The sequence below is a fragment of the Tachypleus tridentatus genome, chromosome 13 (genome assembly GCF_004210375.1).
Source record: "Tachypleus tridentatus isolate NWPU-2018 chromosome 13, ASM421037v1, whole genome shotgun sequence".
Lineage (NCBI taxonomy): Eukaryota > Metazoa > Arthropoda > Merostomata > Xiphosura > Limulidae > Tachypleus > Tachypleus tridentatus.
The window spans coordinates 129,455,926-129,471,737 of record NC_134837.1 but is presented as its reverse complement, the minus strand read 5'-3'; the positions used below and the strand labels follow the sequence as shown (position 1 = coordinate 129,471,737).

Sequence of the window (15,812 nt, the reverse complement as noted above, 5' to 3'; positions counted from 1 at the left end):
TTTATATTTCTAAAGTACTTAGATTATAGCATCTTGTATTTTTATGTTAATTTTCTTTTTAATCCTATATGTTTTTCTACCATCATGAATTTATAGGTTTAATAACAAGAAATATTTCTGGAATGCAACTAATTTGTTTTTCCCTTGGCTACTCACTGTTATAGGTCCTTCACCTTTTATGCTACACAAGGATTTCCTTCAGAAGAGACTGCTGCTTAATTATATACTTTACATTTGGTAGACTTACCTATGAAATACTGATAATCTTTCTGCTTTAACTTTATTCTCACACCATCAACACCCACAAGACTTTAATGTTCCGAATGTTCTTAACTCAATGCAAAGTATGTGTCACTTACTCCTAGCTCTCCAAACTCTAATCTTAATGTAACTTATTTGCTCATGTATCAAGAGATCTTAAAATTTCCAATTTTCTTCCATGATCATTATTTTGTTGGTTAAAGTCATGCTGTTCACACTCTGTGCTCTCTTTTACAGAACTAATTTTGAGTTATTTCAATAACAAAAATTATTTTGCTTCTTTTGAGAATTTTACTTCCAGTCTCCCCTTTTTATGCAGGAGGATCATGTGGTGTACTGTTAGTCTTTATTGACCAATGCTTTCAAGACATCAATGCCAAGCCTTGAGTTGGTGTCCCAGGTAAGTCTAAGGGATTTGTGGAGGATGTTAGCTCTCTTCCTCTTTTCGTAAACAAGACATTTCTTTTGCACAGGTTTTCCATTTTTAATGAACAGGATTTGACAACCTATCCCCATCCTGATGAAATTTCAATGGAGCTTTCTCATTTCCAACGTATGATACATTTTAAATCTTCAACACATTCCCATTACAACTGGAGGTTTAATGATCTGCTACAATATTACATCTTGAAACATTTTACTTCTTTCTCCTTCTCCATACATTCAGGGATGGTTGATGCTTTCAAAAATCAGTGCAATTCCAAAATATTGTGTCTGACTTACAAAATGTAAGATTGAATTTTGTAGATCTTCCACACTGCTCTTGTAAGTATTCTCACATATGCTGTTAATTAAGATTAATTACTCTTTTCATAAGCACAATTATTAGCTCTAGTTCTCTCAGTTCATTTTAGCAGCAGAAAGTGGCTATTTTACACATTTCTCTTTCTGCAGCTCTTACTGACATAGTCTCGGATTCCATATGGCAAGTGTTTCTTTTGAAATACTTTATAAAAGATTTGCATCCTTATAGAACTTTTGAAATGCTGTTCTATTTTTTCACCAGTATTTCTCCTGAATTAATTTCTCAATTACAAGCTGGTAAGCAGGAGCTGATAGGATTCTAGCTTTGCATGTTACTTTTTGTGGCCATCCTACAATGTCCAGTTAATAATAGCCATCCTTCTGCATTACCCACTTTTCAGCCTTTTATGTCTTGTTACTTTCACTCCTTCTGAGTTTCCCAGATGTGAGATGGGCCTTCTCAAACCTTACAATGACTTTCTTGCAGAGCAGCTCCTAATATGTTTTTTGAAAGGCCATTCAGGATCTTCTATTGATCTGTGGAGCCTTTGGTTTTGAAACCATTAATTTCATAAAGTTTTTCAGTTGTTGTTTTTTTTATCTAATTTCATTTTCCTCTTCCACTTTTGATAACTCAGTTTCTTTTCCTCTTCTGTCCAATCCAGTTTGTTTTCAGAATTTTGTATTAGGTAGGTTCACACCTATTGCAAAAAGGGGCTTTAAAGCAGCACACTATGCCACTCTAGGCTTTTATTCATCTATTTTTAGTACCAAAATAATCAGGAGATTGAAGACTACTAATAAACATTTCCTACTTTACTCATTATTTGAACATTCATCTCTTTAAGATAAATACGATAGGGTTTTACTGACAATTCTTTATTATAGTTTCAGAACAGCAAATGTAAATATCAAAGATGCTTATCCACCTTTCCTGAATTATCCACATTCTTAATATTTTTTTTCACTTTCGCCATTGGCAACTTGTTTATCACTTCTCTTTCAGTACGATTTGAGCTCTTTATATTTTTCACACATGTAGTCAAAATAGCTACTGGTGTCCTACACACTTTCAATATAAATTTTCATATTTGGGATTAAGAAGTTATTAGATGTAAGAAGAAAAAAAATATATTTTTGGAGATTCTACATTCATTGTTTATTCTAAACAGGATTCTTATGTACAATGCATTTACCATATATGCAAAATTTGTAGTTTCTCCTTCTGTAAAGAAATAATAAATATTTACAGGTATTTATCAGATTGGAGCCCTCACACAGTCCTTAACATTTATGTTTGTCCCAGATACATTTCCACTCTCTGCACTGGTAATATATGAAAAGGTGATGCCCTCTGGAAGTAGACAGAGGATGACACCTGAAAATGCCTCAGTAGGTTCTGTTCAAACATCCTTACATGACTAAGTGATATCCAATATAAGATGGAAGTTTACAATATAAATCTCATAGTTCTACCTAGAATGGGAAACAATGAACATTATATGTTTAATTATTGTTTCATGTTTTATTTTTGATGCTGTCTACTGGTTGTTAAACTCCATCTATTGGAAAGTTTGAGCCTTTTCTCACTTTTCCCCAAGCATACACTGATTTGACTGGTTTCAACATTCAATGACCTTTCTTTAGATATTCACAACTATTGACTGTGTACACCTTCTACAATAAGAATGGGACACAGAATTTTTCTTACCTGTTTACTGTACCACCTGTAAATACATTGTCATCATAATTTACCCCATTTTTGGGCATACTAATGAGCATCTAGGCAAAAGAGACACTCTTCTGAGAGAAATATCTCAGTACTGCTTGTCTCTATAACCAATCCTTGTATAAGGTTGATCAACTCCACTTTTTTTCACTTGAATTCAGTTCTGATATGTCTCATAATTAATTCTATTCTGACTCTGCTTAACCACATCTTTAGTGTGCTTTACATCATTACTATTTGTAATATATATTTTATTATCTCAACTCTCTCAGGTTCTCCAACACATCCAAGCATTGGTACTATAGTTTTTACTGTGTCAAAGGAACATCAAAGTGATTTGAATTTTAGGATTAAAGTGAATTTGAAATGGTGTCTACCTCTGAAATGACTTCACACCAACTTCTGACAACTGTGTAATAAAATATTTTCCATCATTAATGCAACTTGGAAATCTCAATTTTGGAAATAAAGCAGTGTGTACAAATGTGCAGTAAGTCATGTGAAAGAAGCAAGTATGGAAAATTATGGACAAATGACAAATGCTGTTTCACATTTTTGGGGGTAAAGAGTTTTCTTCATTTAGAGACTTTGAAAATAGCCCTCTAAAGATGTTGTGTTCTCATTTAATTTTGATTCAAAAGAATCTACTCTTAAATAATGATGTTTGGAGATGGTTTGAATACATAATGAAAAATATTTTATCACATATGAGAGTTTTCTTTATTACCATTCAAGTTGTTTTCCAACTTCATTGTTTATCTTCGATTGCTTCAAATCTTAGAACTTTTCACTTTATTTATACATTGTATTTGGCATCTGTCTTAAATTCTATCACTCAAACATTTATATTTAGTTTTATGTTTTTTGTTTTCAAGGTTAATCAGTGTACTTTAGAATACCAAACAAGTACTCAGAGCTTTGAGTATCTAAGTTAATGTCTCAAATTTAACAAATGTTAAGTCTTTTTAACATATACTTAAAGTAATGAATATACAGGTGTCTGGTATGATATCATGGGTTTATTTATTTATATTTTTCATGAAAGAATTTTTTCCAAGTATGAGTAATGTTACTTTGTATGTGTTCAGACTGCATTATAAATGGACACGAGAGCAGGAATAAATACTTTATATATCAAGATATGATGTACAATATATAGACATAAAGTAACATATAATTAAGATTATATAACAGATTACATTATTTTTTCCAATTAGTCATATATATGTAATACACTTTACCATTTGAAAACTAATTTTGTAATTTAATCAAGAAATTCAGGTTTCACTTCTAGCATTATCAAAAACTAGAAAATCATACAGCACATGCAATTACTTTAACAACAGTAGTAGTAATAGCAAAGCGATTAAAAGTAGCAATGAATAAAAATCAAGATTATTTCTGTCGAGTTACAAAACAGCATGTAATTATTAACAGTAAGAAATAATATCAGTTCTAAACTTAAGCCTCTGAACTGCAGGTTGTAAGAAAAACCATACAAACCGAAGTAGATATGAACAACCAAAATAACAAATAATGTTGTAGATTTAACTTCACACCAAACTATTACAATAAATAAACATATGCTCTGTCAACAACAAAACCACTAAGAATTAAAAACAATTTGCATCATTAACTATGCAACACATGCAAGTGAGTCTCATATCATCAGGAATACACCATATATATTAAAGTGAATTAAAGTGACAGGCCTTTTTATACTTATTAATGGTTGAAATAAAATAAAGTTCTCTTCCCTGGCTTTTGATTAGTAAATTTTAAAAGCTAGACAACTGTGGAATTTCATAATTGATTATAATGAACTAATACTTTTTCTAACATGAAACTATGTAATGTTGTCATAACCAAAAATAATTGTAACTGGAAACATTAATCTCAATAAGTTAATCATTTTCATCACTGTTGTACTAATCAATTAAGTAGATCAGCCTTAAATTAGCTAATGAAAATAATAATGAAAACTGATAGCAGAAAAATTTTGTTTACTTTGATAGCTTGAATAATTGAAAACAGTAATAATCAGAACTCATTTTGATATTAACTGATTAGTTCCTGACATTAATAATTTAACTGTAATTTGAATTATTTTACATTATTATTTATATCAATTAATTAAGTTAATCACTCAGTTCCAATCAATTTACATAATTAACTTCTGAGCTTTTCCAATTAGCTTATAAAACTTTGAATCAGTTCATTAGTAAAAAATTGCAAAAATGAAACCTCATCAGCACAAGCCACCTGGCAACTAAAATGTTAAATATGCTTCATAAATTACATACTAAAATATATTTTATTTTTACTATTAAACTTTCTGCATTTACACCTAGCAGACATAGCAACCAAAAACACTCATTAAATGCATTAAAATGCTAATATTATTACACATGAAGTATTAAATATTATTGTTTCATTATTAGTTGATCTGAATTACTGAGCAACTAACAATAACATGCCCCATGGTCTTTACAGTTAACCTGAATTATTGAACAACTAATAATAATATGCCCTATGGTCTTCAGAAAAACATCTTACTGTTTTGCCCAACATTTCCACTTTTAGCTTTTTCCTTTTTCAGATGCAGCATACTGAAGTAGAAAAAAAATCTTTTTTTACTTATTCACTAATTACAAATGACAATAAATGCAACAATCATTATACAAAGTGGAAAATGTGTCTCAATACATATTTACAAAAGTTTTGTTTTTCTTTAATAAAAAACTAATGTTTTCAAACAGTGTTGTCATTCTAACTCTATAAATGCCTTTTACAGTCATACAGCAAGTTAATATGCTGAGAAAGTTAAACTGAGATCTAATATGGCATAATATAATTTTTCAGGCATTGTTTCTACATTTTGTTATTCAATTCAATTACAAAGTTACAAAAAAATATAACAATTACTTTTAAAACAATAACACCTATTCAATAAAAGTTTTATACTACACCTAATCTAAGGTTAGGTTCATGCAAAGCTCTAACCTCAGATCTGACATTAAAATTCTCAGGATGGATGTACTATAGAAATTATCATTCTGTTTTGCCTGTGCAACTGATTTTCATTGGTTATGTTTTCTAATGTGAACTAGATTAAGCCTAGGAGTGTAAGTAGTGGAGAAATAACTGTACCTTCATACATAAAAGCAGTTTTCCATGCCTTTCTATTGATGAAATTAACTGTTTTCTGTTCAAAGAACATGTAGCAACAGCTCAGGCTGTCTGAGAAAGGATCAAGTCCTGGTGTTCTTTTATAATTATGGACAATCAGGTTTACAATTGAATAGTCACAGGCATGTTAAGCAAAGTAAAAGAATCAAAGGCTAACTTTGTGTTTGTTACACTGTGGATAAATGCAAGCACGTGGTTAAAGACACTTTGAAATAAATGGTTGAAGATTGTGCAATCATTGTAGACCCTATACAACAAAAGCAACCCAGCAAATTGTTGATTGAGTATAATAACATATTTCTGAGGCCAAACAGCTGGTTAGGTCAAGTGACAGTGACCTGCCACAACACAGATAAAGGTGACGTTCACCCAATCAAGTACTTATGCACTAGCTTCTATGCAGTCCTAGGTATGTAAGTCAACATTAAGATAAAATACATACTGAAGGAATGAGTTATATAACCTTCAAGACCACTTAGTCCTCTACAGTAATGACTGTCTAGAAGGAAGATATACAACGACTCTGTGTTGATTTTAGAAAGGTGAAATAGTGTTCATGCCTTTCCCTTGTCATGAAATAATGAATGTCTGGGTGCAGAGGAAAATTTTTGGTGAATCAACAGTTTAGATCTGGCAAGTTGAGCTAGATGATGAAAGCAAATCTAAGAGTGCTTTTGGCATGAGAGATGGTTTGTATGAATTTAATATCATGCAATTCAACTCATGTGAGACACCCTCCACTTCTGAAAGGATAATGAAGCTCAGACTGATGAGGCTGCAATATAAATAGATGTCATGCCTGGTTTACACCTACAATGTTTTGGTGTTTGGTTGCAGCTAAGAATTTGAGAATGGCATTTCAGATGATAAAGAAAGCAGGCTTGAAACTAAAACCAGGAACATGTACTCTCATCAACACAGAAGTAGTATTTCTTAGTCATGTTGCTCATGTTTGTAGATGAAGCCCAGATGAAGAGGAAACTGCAATATGATGAAGATAGTGGGAGATAAATGTATGGTAATAGTCCACATGCCAAACTGTAGAGTCTCCTCCATCAGATGATGAAGACAAGAACTGAGGGAAAATGTGAGGTGTTATATCTGATGAAAGGGAACCTAGAACAAGGTACGGGAGGAATAAGTTAAAGAAGAATAGGCCAATAAGACTAAAAGGTGGGCCCAACTGGTAATGGTAGAAGGTGAAAAATCACAAATGGAGGATGACTGCCATGTGATAAAAAGTCCAGAATGTGTACCCCAAAATGTAGTAGTGCAGGCTATAAAACTATGAATGGTCCTAACCATACAAAAGCCTATCCAAATCTTGTCAGGGTAAAGATGGGATACAGAAAAAAAAAAAGGAACAACCCTCCTAAGCTGACAAAATCTTTGGAAGAAAGGAATGATCCAAATAAAGGAGAAGATACGTAGGATGACAAAGGGTACATGAAACATCAATGGCAATCAACTCAGACCATCAATGTCCACAGGGCAAGAGAAGGAAATATGTTTTAAGAGAGAGATGAAACAAGGTGCACAGAGAAAGTGGTTCAAACAGAGGAAAAGTGAGAACATGGAAAACCACATTAATGTTCTGATCTGGAAAGGCAGGATAAATTGGAGGCCTCTGAATCTAGAAAGAATGCATGAGCATGGTAAGAACAGAAGTAAAAACCCTACAGTACTAGAAAAAATAAAGGGTTTGACATGAGGGTGTCCAATATCCAGTAAAATGAGGAGACTGAAGATCCATGATCAAAAAGCCGGGTAGGAAATTATTACATGAGCCAAAGCAGGCTTGCCATCACGAAAACTCCCATTAGTAGACTAACAGTGGAAGATTTTCCACTCCCATTGGTATACTTCCCTGAATGACAGTCATATGGAACTAGCTAACAAGGAAGTGACTCAACATGTGAAACAGGATCACCTTGCAGCAGACCAGACAAAAGCCAGGTGTGAAGACATAGGATGTGTAAGTTGGGATATAGAATATGGGATCAAGATTAACCAGGAAAAGTGAGAGAAGATGGAAAAGAAACAGTTTGGGATAGGAGCAGTTGTTGTAACCTTGGAAACCAAGGTTAAGCTGGCCAACAGGAAGCAATCAGAAGAGCCCAACAAGAAGTGGAGTGTACAAGAAAAATTACCAAATGAAGCAATCAGATGTGAGCATACACATAATGATACTTGTGTAACCAAGCCTGGCTAAAAGCATAAACCACCAAAGCCAGTACAGGTGACCAAAATAGGGTAAACTTAGAACTGAGGCTCAAGGCAAAGAAATCCACTTAAAGAGATTTTCCTTAATGGCAAAGATCACTGAAAATGAAAGGATCTAATACCCACTCCAATGGACAGATCCAGTTAGGATGCAAAAAATGGTCTGCAACTCGACTAAGAGCACCCAACACATGACATGCTATAAGGTAAATGTGATGTGCATATGCCCAGGATAATAGATCCAACATACAAAACATAGATATTTGGACCAGTTATCCCCTTAGTGGTTGACATATGTCTAACCACCACAGAAGTGTTTAAATGATAATGATGAGAGAGAAGAAAGTGATGCAATACCTAATGTATGGGTAGGAATTCAATGATGTTGACACTCAAGATGGTTTTGACCACAGATCAATGGCCTAAAGCTTCCTTGTGATTAACCCATGCCCCCTGTGAAAAAATGTAGATCTGTATATGGGGGGAAGGATATCCACCAAAAAATGGACTTTAGCTAGCCACCATTGCAAGTCATTTCACGTGGAAGAAGGAAGGGAAATGAGAGTGGAAAGAGGACCCCAAGCAATGTTCCATCATTCTTGGAGTGCCCAATGAAGGAATATCATATAAGCATGACCAAGAAGGATCCTCAAGCTGCAAGTAACTTGGCTGAGAGGGCACAGTGAACCAAAAGTTCCACTGAATGAAAATGTGAAGGAGTGCATAATTGATATTTATGTTGAAAAATACCTCCAAATGGACCAGATATTGAGTGATTTGAAAGAATGTCTTCACCAATTTCACCAACCACCCTGCCACAGAAAGAAGTTGGTGAGCGTGAGTATCTGATTCCTGCTCAGAAGAAGCCAGTCATTCATGTAATAATGAAATCACAGCTCCAGTGCATGGAGATAAAATACAAAAGCCTAGACTATTTGACAAAAAATATGAGGTACCAAAGTAAGTGACTAGAGTGTGACAAATACTGACAAAAGAATCCAAGACAGACAAACCAAAGGTAAGGGTTAGATTAATGTGCTATTGTGGTGCATAGGTAAGCACTGGAGACATCTATTTTCATCATCCACAACCATGGGGAAAATGCTCATCTCAGGGAGAAAAAAAGACTATGATGAACTAATTTAGTGTGATGAAGTGGTTGAGGCAAGAGAAACTGATTACTGGCTCCATCCCTGGTTTTCTTTGAGACAACAAGAAGTTGAGAATAAAACCTTCAAAAGGCTGGAGAAATGGTTCCACTGTGTACTGCAAAGTCAATTCTCAAACTGCTTCTGACAGATGCTAGCACGTCATGGGATTTCAAGGAGGAGAAAAGGAAATGAGACAAGGTAAAACAGAAAGTGGGGAATGAAATCGGTAACAATTTATTCTGACAGAACCGAACCCATATCATCCATTGATTATCAATGAGGAAGAAACTCAAACAGCTGAGACCCACCAGAACTGACAACACAGGGTAGTCAATGGTACTAGTGACAACAAGGGGTACATCATCAAGGAAAGCAATGAGAAGAAGTACCCCAATCAAAAGAACAAATGACCTACAAAAGACAGATTGTTGGGAGGCAGTTGTTATCTGCAGCTTGACAGTTTCAGGGACTGTATCAAATACATAACATCTCAGAAAAGGTGTCAGATGCAAATCTCCATCATATGTCAAGGGTAAATTATCCTGAACCAAAACTGCATCTTTACCTATAAGGTCCCACAAAAAATAAACTATGTGTATAATGCCAAAACTGAAGACAAAGTGCAGGCTTAAGTGGAAAAGAGAAAGGTAAGGATATCTATAAAAAATCCCTCAGGATTTTCTGTAGAGAGCCTCAAGTAGGAAATTTATGGAACAAAGATACTGTAAGTGGGTGGTTGGAATAAGATATAGATGAGAATACTGGGTGTTGTATTCTCAAGATGGCTAGTATGGGTATTAAAACTTTAATTAAAATAAAGTACAGAACAACGTTTCAACCTTCTTTGGTTATCTTCAGGTTAACATAACAGTAGATAGGATATGGGCATTTATTACCCATAAGTGTGTATGTATTACACATTTATAGAAATTAATTTGAAAAATGTTGAACATCAAGTAAAATTAATTACTTTAAGAATAATTTAAGTTATGATTAAACATAGATTTTAATTAAATTTCTTTGTTATAGCAATTAACTTACTTTGAAAAACAGATCACATAAATTGTCCACAAAGCATTATTACAGATAGGTCTAGCTACAAATTAAACTTTAAACCATCAAAATTAAAAGTTAAATTTTCACCATAACATTTAGTCAAGTTTTATTCAATATAGCCATTAAAATAATGAACATAACAACAGGCATGGCCAATACAGTTAACAGAGCTGCACTGCAAATGTAAAGTGTGTTTGTTTTAAAATTTATTTACTTATTACTTACATCAACAATAAAACAAATATTGCTTATGATATATACTATGAAAACTGAAACAATGAAAATCATAGTACACTGGTATGACCTGACATCTCATAAAATGTTCCAATAAGCCCTCATAAGAACTATAAAACTCTAAAAGGTCCTCTAATATTTCTCTATTTCTAGCAGCATTAATTTTCATGAACTGTTTCCACACGTTTAGATGTGTTTCCCCTTTCTCTTTTAATACTGCAAAATCATCTAAATTTTACTTTGTCTAGATTAAGTTAATAATAATTTTAAAATCTTTCAACTAATAACACCACTTCAAAAGTTTCAATAAACCTAAAACTTTAGTACTTTAAATTACTAATATCTTAGTTTGATGGGGTTCAAGCCATCCAAAATGTGCCTTAGCCTCCCCTGTAGTCTGCACCACTCCAACAAGAGAGGGGATGTTTCCTAAGGGCCCATTGCCCACAAGAGGGGCTCAAGACAACAGCAGAGAAATATGTATGAAATATGTCATCACAAAATATTTAAGCAAACATTAACATGCCTTTAATTAACTTTTCAGGTGGAGCATAACCAAATTTTACATGTGGCTGTAAGTGAATGTGGATTCTGCACCCAACAAAAAGTACTTATTATTGTTAATGATACACTTACTAAATACTATATTACATGTGTCTACAAAATGCAGAGTGTAGCTCCCTCATTTTATTCTCTAGCCTCCTACATTTCCCTTAATGAAAAAAGGCTGGCACAATCCCTGATTGCTGTTCAGTTGACTAAGATTCAACATTCTTCAAGTTTAAACAATTTTTAATTCAAAGTATAAAATCATTGTGAACTTGTTTTAGTTTGTGTAAAATCATCCATAAACATAATAAATAACATTTATATTTGACACAGAGTAAACCAACCTAGAAAAGGTTTGGAATCAAGCACACATTAGAAAGTTTCAGCATTAACAAATGCACTACCAGCAATAGGAAGGTTTTTCTGTAAACACTGCAAAAGTGATGGAATAAGAATATCTGAATCAGTCACACAACTGAAAAACTTAGGTGTACATAACAAAGGATTCACTAAAACTAGCTTCCACCCAGAAATAAAGTTGGCAAAAGTGAAACTATCTTTTATGATATTTTTATAAGGAAATGTGTTTTACAAGAAATCCTTCCTAATTCTGTTATATAGTAAAGTACTTTTGTCTTTATACCATAATAATGATTCAATAAATGTTTTAAAGCTGAATTTGAAAGAATGCAACCAATTATAAAACACACTTCTGATTCACTGCTATTTTTCAATAGAAACAACCATTTTTAGTTTCTAAAAGAAACTCTAATGAATGAAATTTCTGATGAGAAATATTCTACATGTTTTATAAATGGTTAAAATTATAATGCTCAAGAAAACTGATCAAGCTCTTATACAAATTAAAAAGTCTATTAATTTCAGTGAATCTATGGCCTTTATTTTTTTTTGTTACTCACAAAAAAAGTCTTGAAAAGTTCAAGGAAATTTTGAAAAACTTGCTCTCAGGTACTGCCAATAAACCCCTTCCCTTCAGTTTTGTTATTTGTTTGTTTTTTTGGTGCCATGAAGAATGCAAAACTTTACTGCAGTCTTGCCAGTCACATCCTTTGCTTGTTGGTTACTCTGCATATCTTTCTCATTTTTGGTGAAGGCTATAAGATGACATTACCATCTGAACTGTGGAAGTTTCAGGAATGTAGTAGTGTCTAATGGAACATAAACTGTAGTAACAGCCTGCTACCGTAACTTATCATAATTAATATTTCATGACAACTCTGTAAATGCATTTGAACATTTGTTTCTCTTGCGTACACAAACCTTGCAATTATAGTTTATTAAACAAATTATTTTGTTACAATTAATTTTTATGATAGACAGATGTAGTCTTATACTGAAAGAAATGGGGGAAAAAACATTTTTGTTTTGTTTTTTTATATTGGTCCTGGGAAAATTATTTTCTGCAAGTTTAATTGGGAGTTGGTTTTTTGTTGGGTTTTTTTAGCACCAGCTGGATGTGGATTAGGAACATTGTGAATAAATGTGTTTTCAGAAGTTTTACTCAAAAACAATTTTAAGGGCATTTGAAAAATATTCTATATCCTTTAGAGGCTACTGTTTAAATACTAAAAGCTAATGACACATTAAAGCCAACAGGAATAAAAACTGTGATTAAAATCATGTTAACTGCAATTGTTTCTTTTTTTTAACATTACTCTCAATTTGTCTATTGTGGATTCAGAATCAGAAGTGAATAAAATAACATCTTGGGTATATATATCTAGTAAATTTAATGAACTGTATTGCATAAATAACATTTCAAAAATTTTTTTTTCTCTCTCATTGTCTAATTCAAACCAACAAGTTCTGGTCTTGAAAAATGATTTCTTATGCAGTGACTTATGGAACAAACAGTTTTTAAATGATATTTTACTCACATTTAATTTTGAATTCACAATACACAAATTAATAGTGTAAAAAAATAATCTAGAGTTAACATGAATTTTATCACCAATTTTTGAAACTTATAACCTTCTCCAGTTGTTCACTAGTTTTTCATAAAATTTTCTGAGAGAATTGTGAATCCACTTTGAATATCTGAAACATGATTTTAAATTGGATCTTAATATTACTTTTTAGCAATGTCACGTCAAAGTGATTAATCTAAAAACATCTTTTAGAAAACATGAATCCTGTCTGATCTCTTATTTTTTAAATTATTATTATTATTATAATATGCAATACTAGTAGTTTGCATTGCCATACTTTACAAATGTACATGTAATTTTATCTTTATTATCTTGGTTAATTTGTTTAATAAGCAAGCGTTTTAGTAGTTGATTCCATCCACTATGAGGAATGTTGTAACATTAATTACCTTCACCAGATAGCATTAACTGAGATTTCGTTCATTCACGGAATAGGCCTAACAGTATACATAGCCATTGATCACTGTTTAAGATTTTGTCTAAATTGAATAATGAACAATAAAATTATGCCAAGAGAATAGTTACATATACGGGGCTGCTGTATAATTTACAAAATAACATCATGGCATTAGACTGATACCTCTTAACTTTTCGTTTTGTATATTAACTTCAATTATAGGCAAACTGACATGTATTACACCGATCTTTACTTTTTTTTGCGATTTACAAATTACAGACTAAGTATAAATGAACATAGAATTAATGTTCCACAATCTTTCGCTCATAATGCTTACAATTTACTTAATTGTATCTTACGAGCAACTAAGCAGATAACTTGTCATTTGCTATAAATATTAAAGTACTTATAATCTGTACCTCAAGTCAATATGAGTTGTTTATATACTCACACTGATCAACCACAAGGTCCTGCCAATATACAATATCGATACATACCCTTACTGACCATAAAAGGTAGTTGGGAAGTAACAAATACCGTATGAATTCCATTTTCGTGATACAGATAAAGATAACAGCGCAGATGCATTAACATCGACATCTGTTGTCATATTTGTCGTGTCTAAACATAAAACTGATATCATGAACTTAGCTATAGATGTTTAATTCTATCTACAGATAAAATGACCCGCAATAGATCCACTGACATCAACGCTACTGTCAAGTTTAATGTTTCTTGCAAGTGACACTGTCCTCTGGTTACAAATAGTCCCTCGGTGAAACAGAGGTAAGTTTGCGAACTTACAACGCTAAAATACGGGGTTTGATTCCTGTTGTAAAAGCAGCTGATAGCCCAACGTGGCTTTGTTTTGAAAAACAACAACAAAAACTACAAGTGATTTTGCAATTTTGACAGCGCTAGTGATAAACTTTGTATCAAAGAAATCGCTAATCATACATTATGTGTAAATCAAAGAATGAACGTAGACAGGCTGAGTTTCTGGCGCCAAGGCGCACACATTTTGTAGAGAGGGAGAAAAACAAAGACTTGTAGCTATAAGTTGTATGATGGGCAAAATACAAAAAAACAACAAATCAAGCATACTTTGTTAGAAAGCTGTCGTGTTGCCAGCAACTAAAAGTATTAACTTACACATTGTAAGTTCTATGGATAAATTATTTTTGTCACTCTCTATTTAAAAAGAATAATGCATGCATGGTTATAACAAGCATGCACTGATACATGACTTAGTATAGTTTTGCTTAGGTACAAGCTAAAAAGCACATAATGTAATCACCAAACATGCTCGCATTTCATCTGTGGGGGCGTTATAATGTTCTCAATCCCACTATTCGTTGGTAAAAGAGTAGCCCAAGAGTTGGCAGTGGATGGTTATGACTAGCTGCCTTCCCTCTAGTCTGACACTGTTAAATTAAGGACGGCTCAGATAGCCCTCGTGTAGCTTTGCGAGAAATTCAAAATAAACCAAAACAAAACATAGTGTAATAAATTTGCTTTGTTATTTTTTCACCTTGGAGTTGGAGTTAAGGCAGTGCAGACAAAGTTAGTGTTATTACCTGTTATGCACATGTTAATAGATTTTACATAAGGCTGCTAAATAAAATTGCAAATGGTATCTCTGTAATTTCAACTACGATGACTGATGAACTGTTGCAGCTTCATTTTTTAATAATATCTGCACAATTTAGCTTGCAAAGGTTTTGAAGCCTACAACATAGCGCAAGGCCAATTGCTGAAGGAAAAAGTCTGATTGAAGTAGCGCACAACGACCAAATACTGTTCTATACAGCTCAGGAAGGCTGGTACTGGTATTACCACTTTTACAAATAAAGCGGAGAGCAACGTTTCGACCTTCTTACGTAATCTTTAGGTTAATCTCTCTTTGTACTCAAAATAAATTAAAACAGTATTTTTGCATAAGTAATTAAAATTTGCAGTTTGAAACCTTAAGAAAAGTTTGCATTTGATATTCTACAATTTGGTGATTATTACTATAAAGTGAATGTCGTGCAATAATGTATTTAGCAACCCATGAATGTCATATAATTGCTTATTAATTTTCTTAAAAACTAAATCGAGCAAACAAATCAATTGTTAGGTACTAAACAAATATATAAACCAGTGTTATTTAATTAAAATCAAAACAAAAAAATAAGTAAGTCATATACAAAGCAAAATTATATTCCTACTATACACTAAAACAATTTTATCATCGTTAACGCACTTCTCACAAACACTTTTTTTAAACTAAACTCTGGTGGTAATCCACTTTTCTATTTAATTTTTACCCTGGTTACCCTTAAACCAAA

The 15,812-nt window shown here is 32.8% G+C and overlaps 1 protein-coding gene across 46 annotated transcripts in view; it reads right to left on the bottom strand.

Annotated features, from left to right (window-relative positions):
• The window catches only part of LOC143240970 (uncharacterized), a 32,547-nt gene extending 17,604 nt beyond the window's left edge, over nt 1-14,943 (bottom strand). For 6 of the 46 annotated variants that reach the window (XR_013022086.1, XR_013022083.1, XR_013022087.1 and 3 more), the window contains exon 1: nt 13,980-14,467. Coding sequence is in view for 15 of the 46 variants with exons in the window: in XM_076484312.1 (XP_076340427.1) it covers nt 5,291-5,343; nt 14,780-14,799 (73 nt within the window). In the remaining 31 variants the exon portion in view is untranslated. The other 40 variants (XR_013022090.1, XR_013022097.1, XR_013022107.1 and 37 more) reach the window with 34 other exon arrangements.
• Nucleotides 14,944-15,812: the final 869 nt, after the last annotated feature.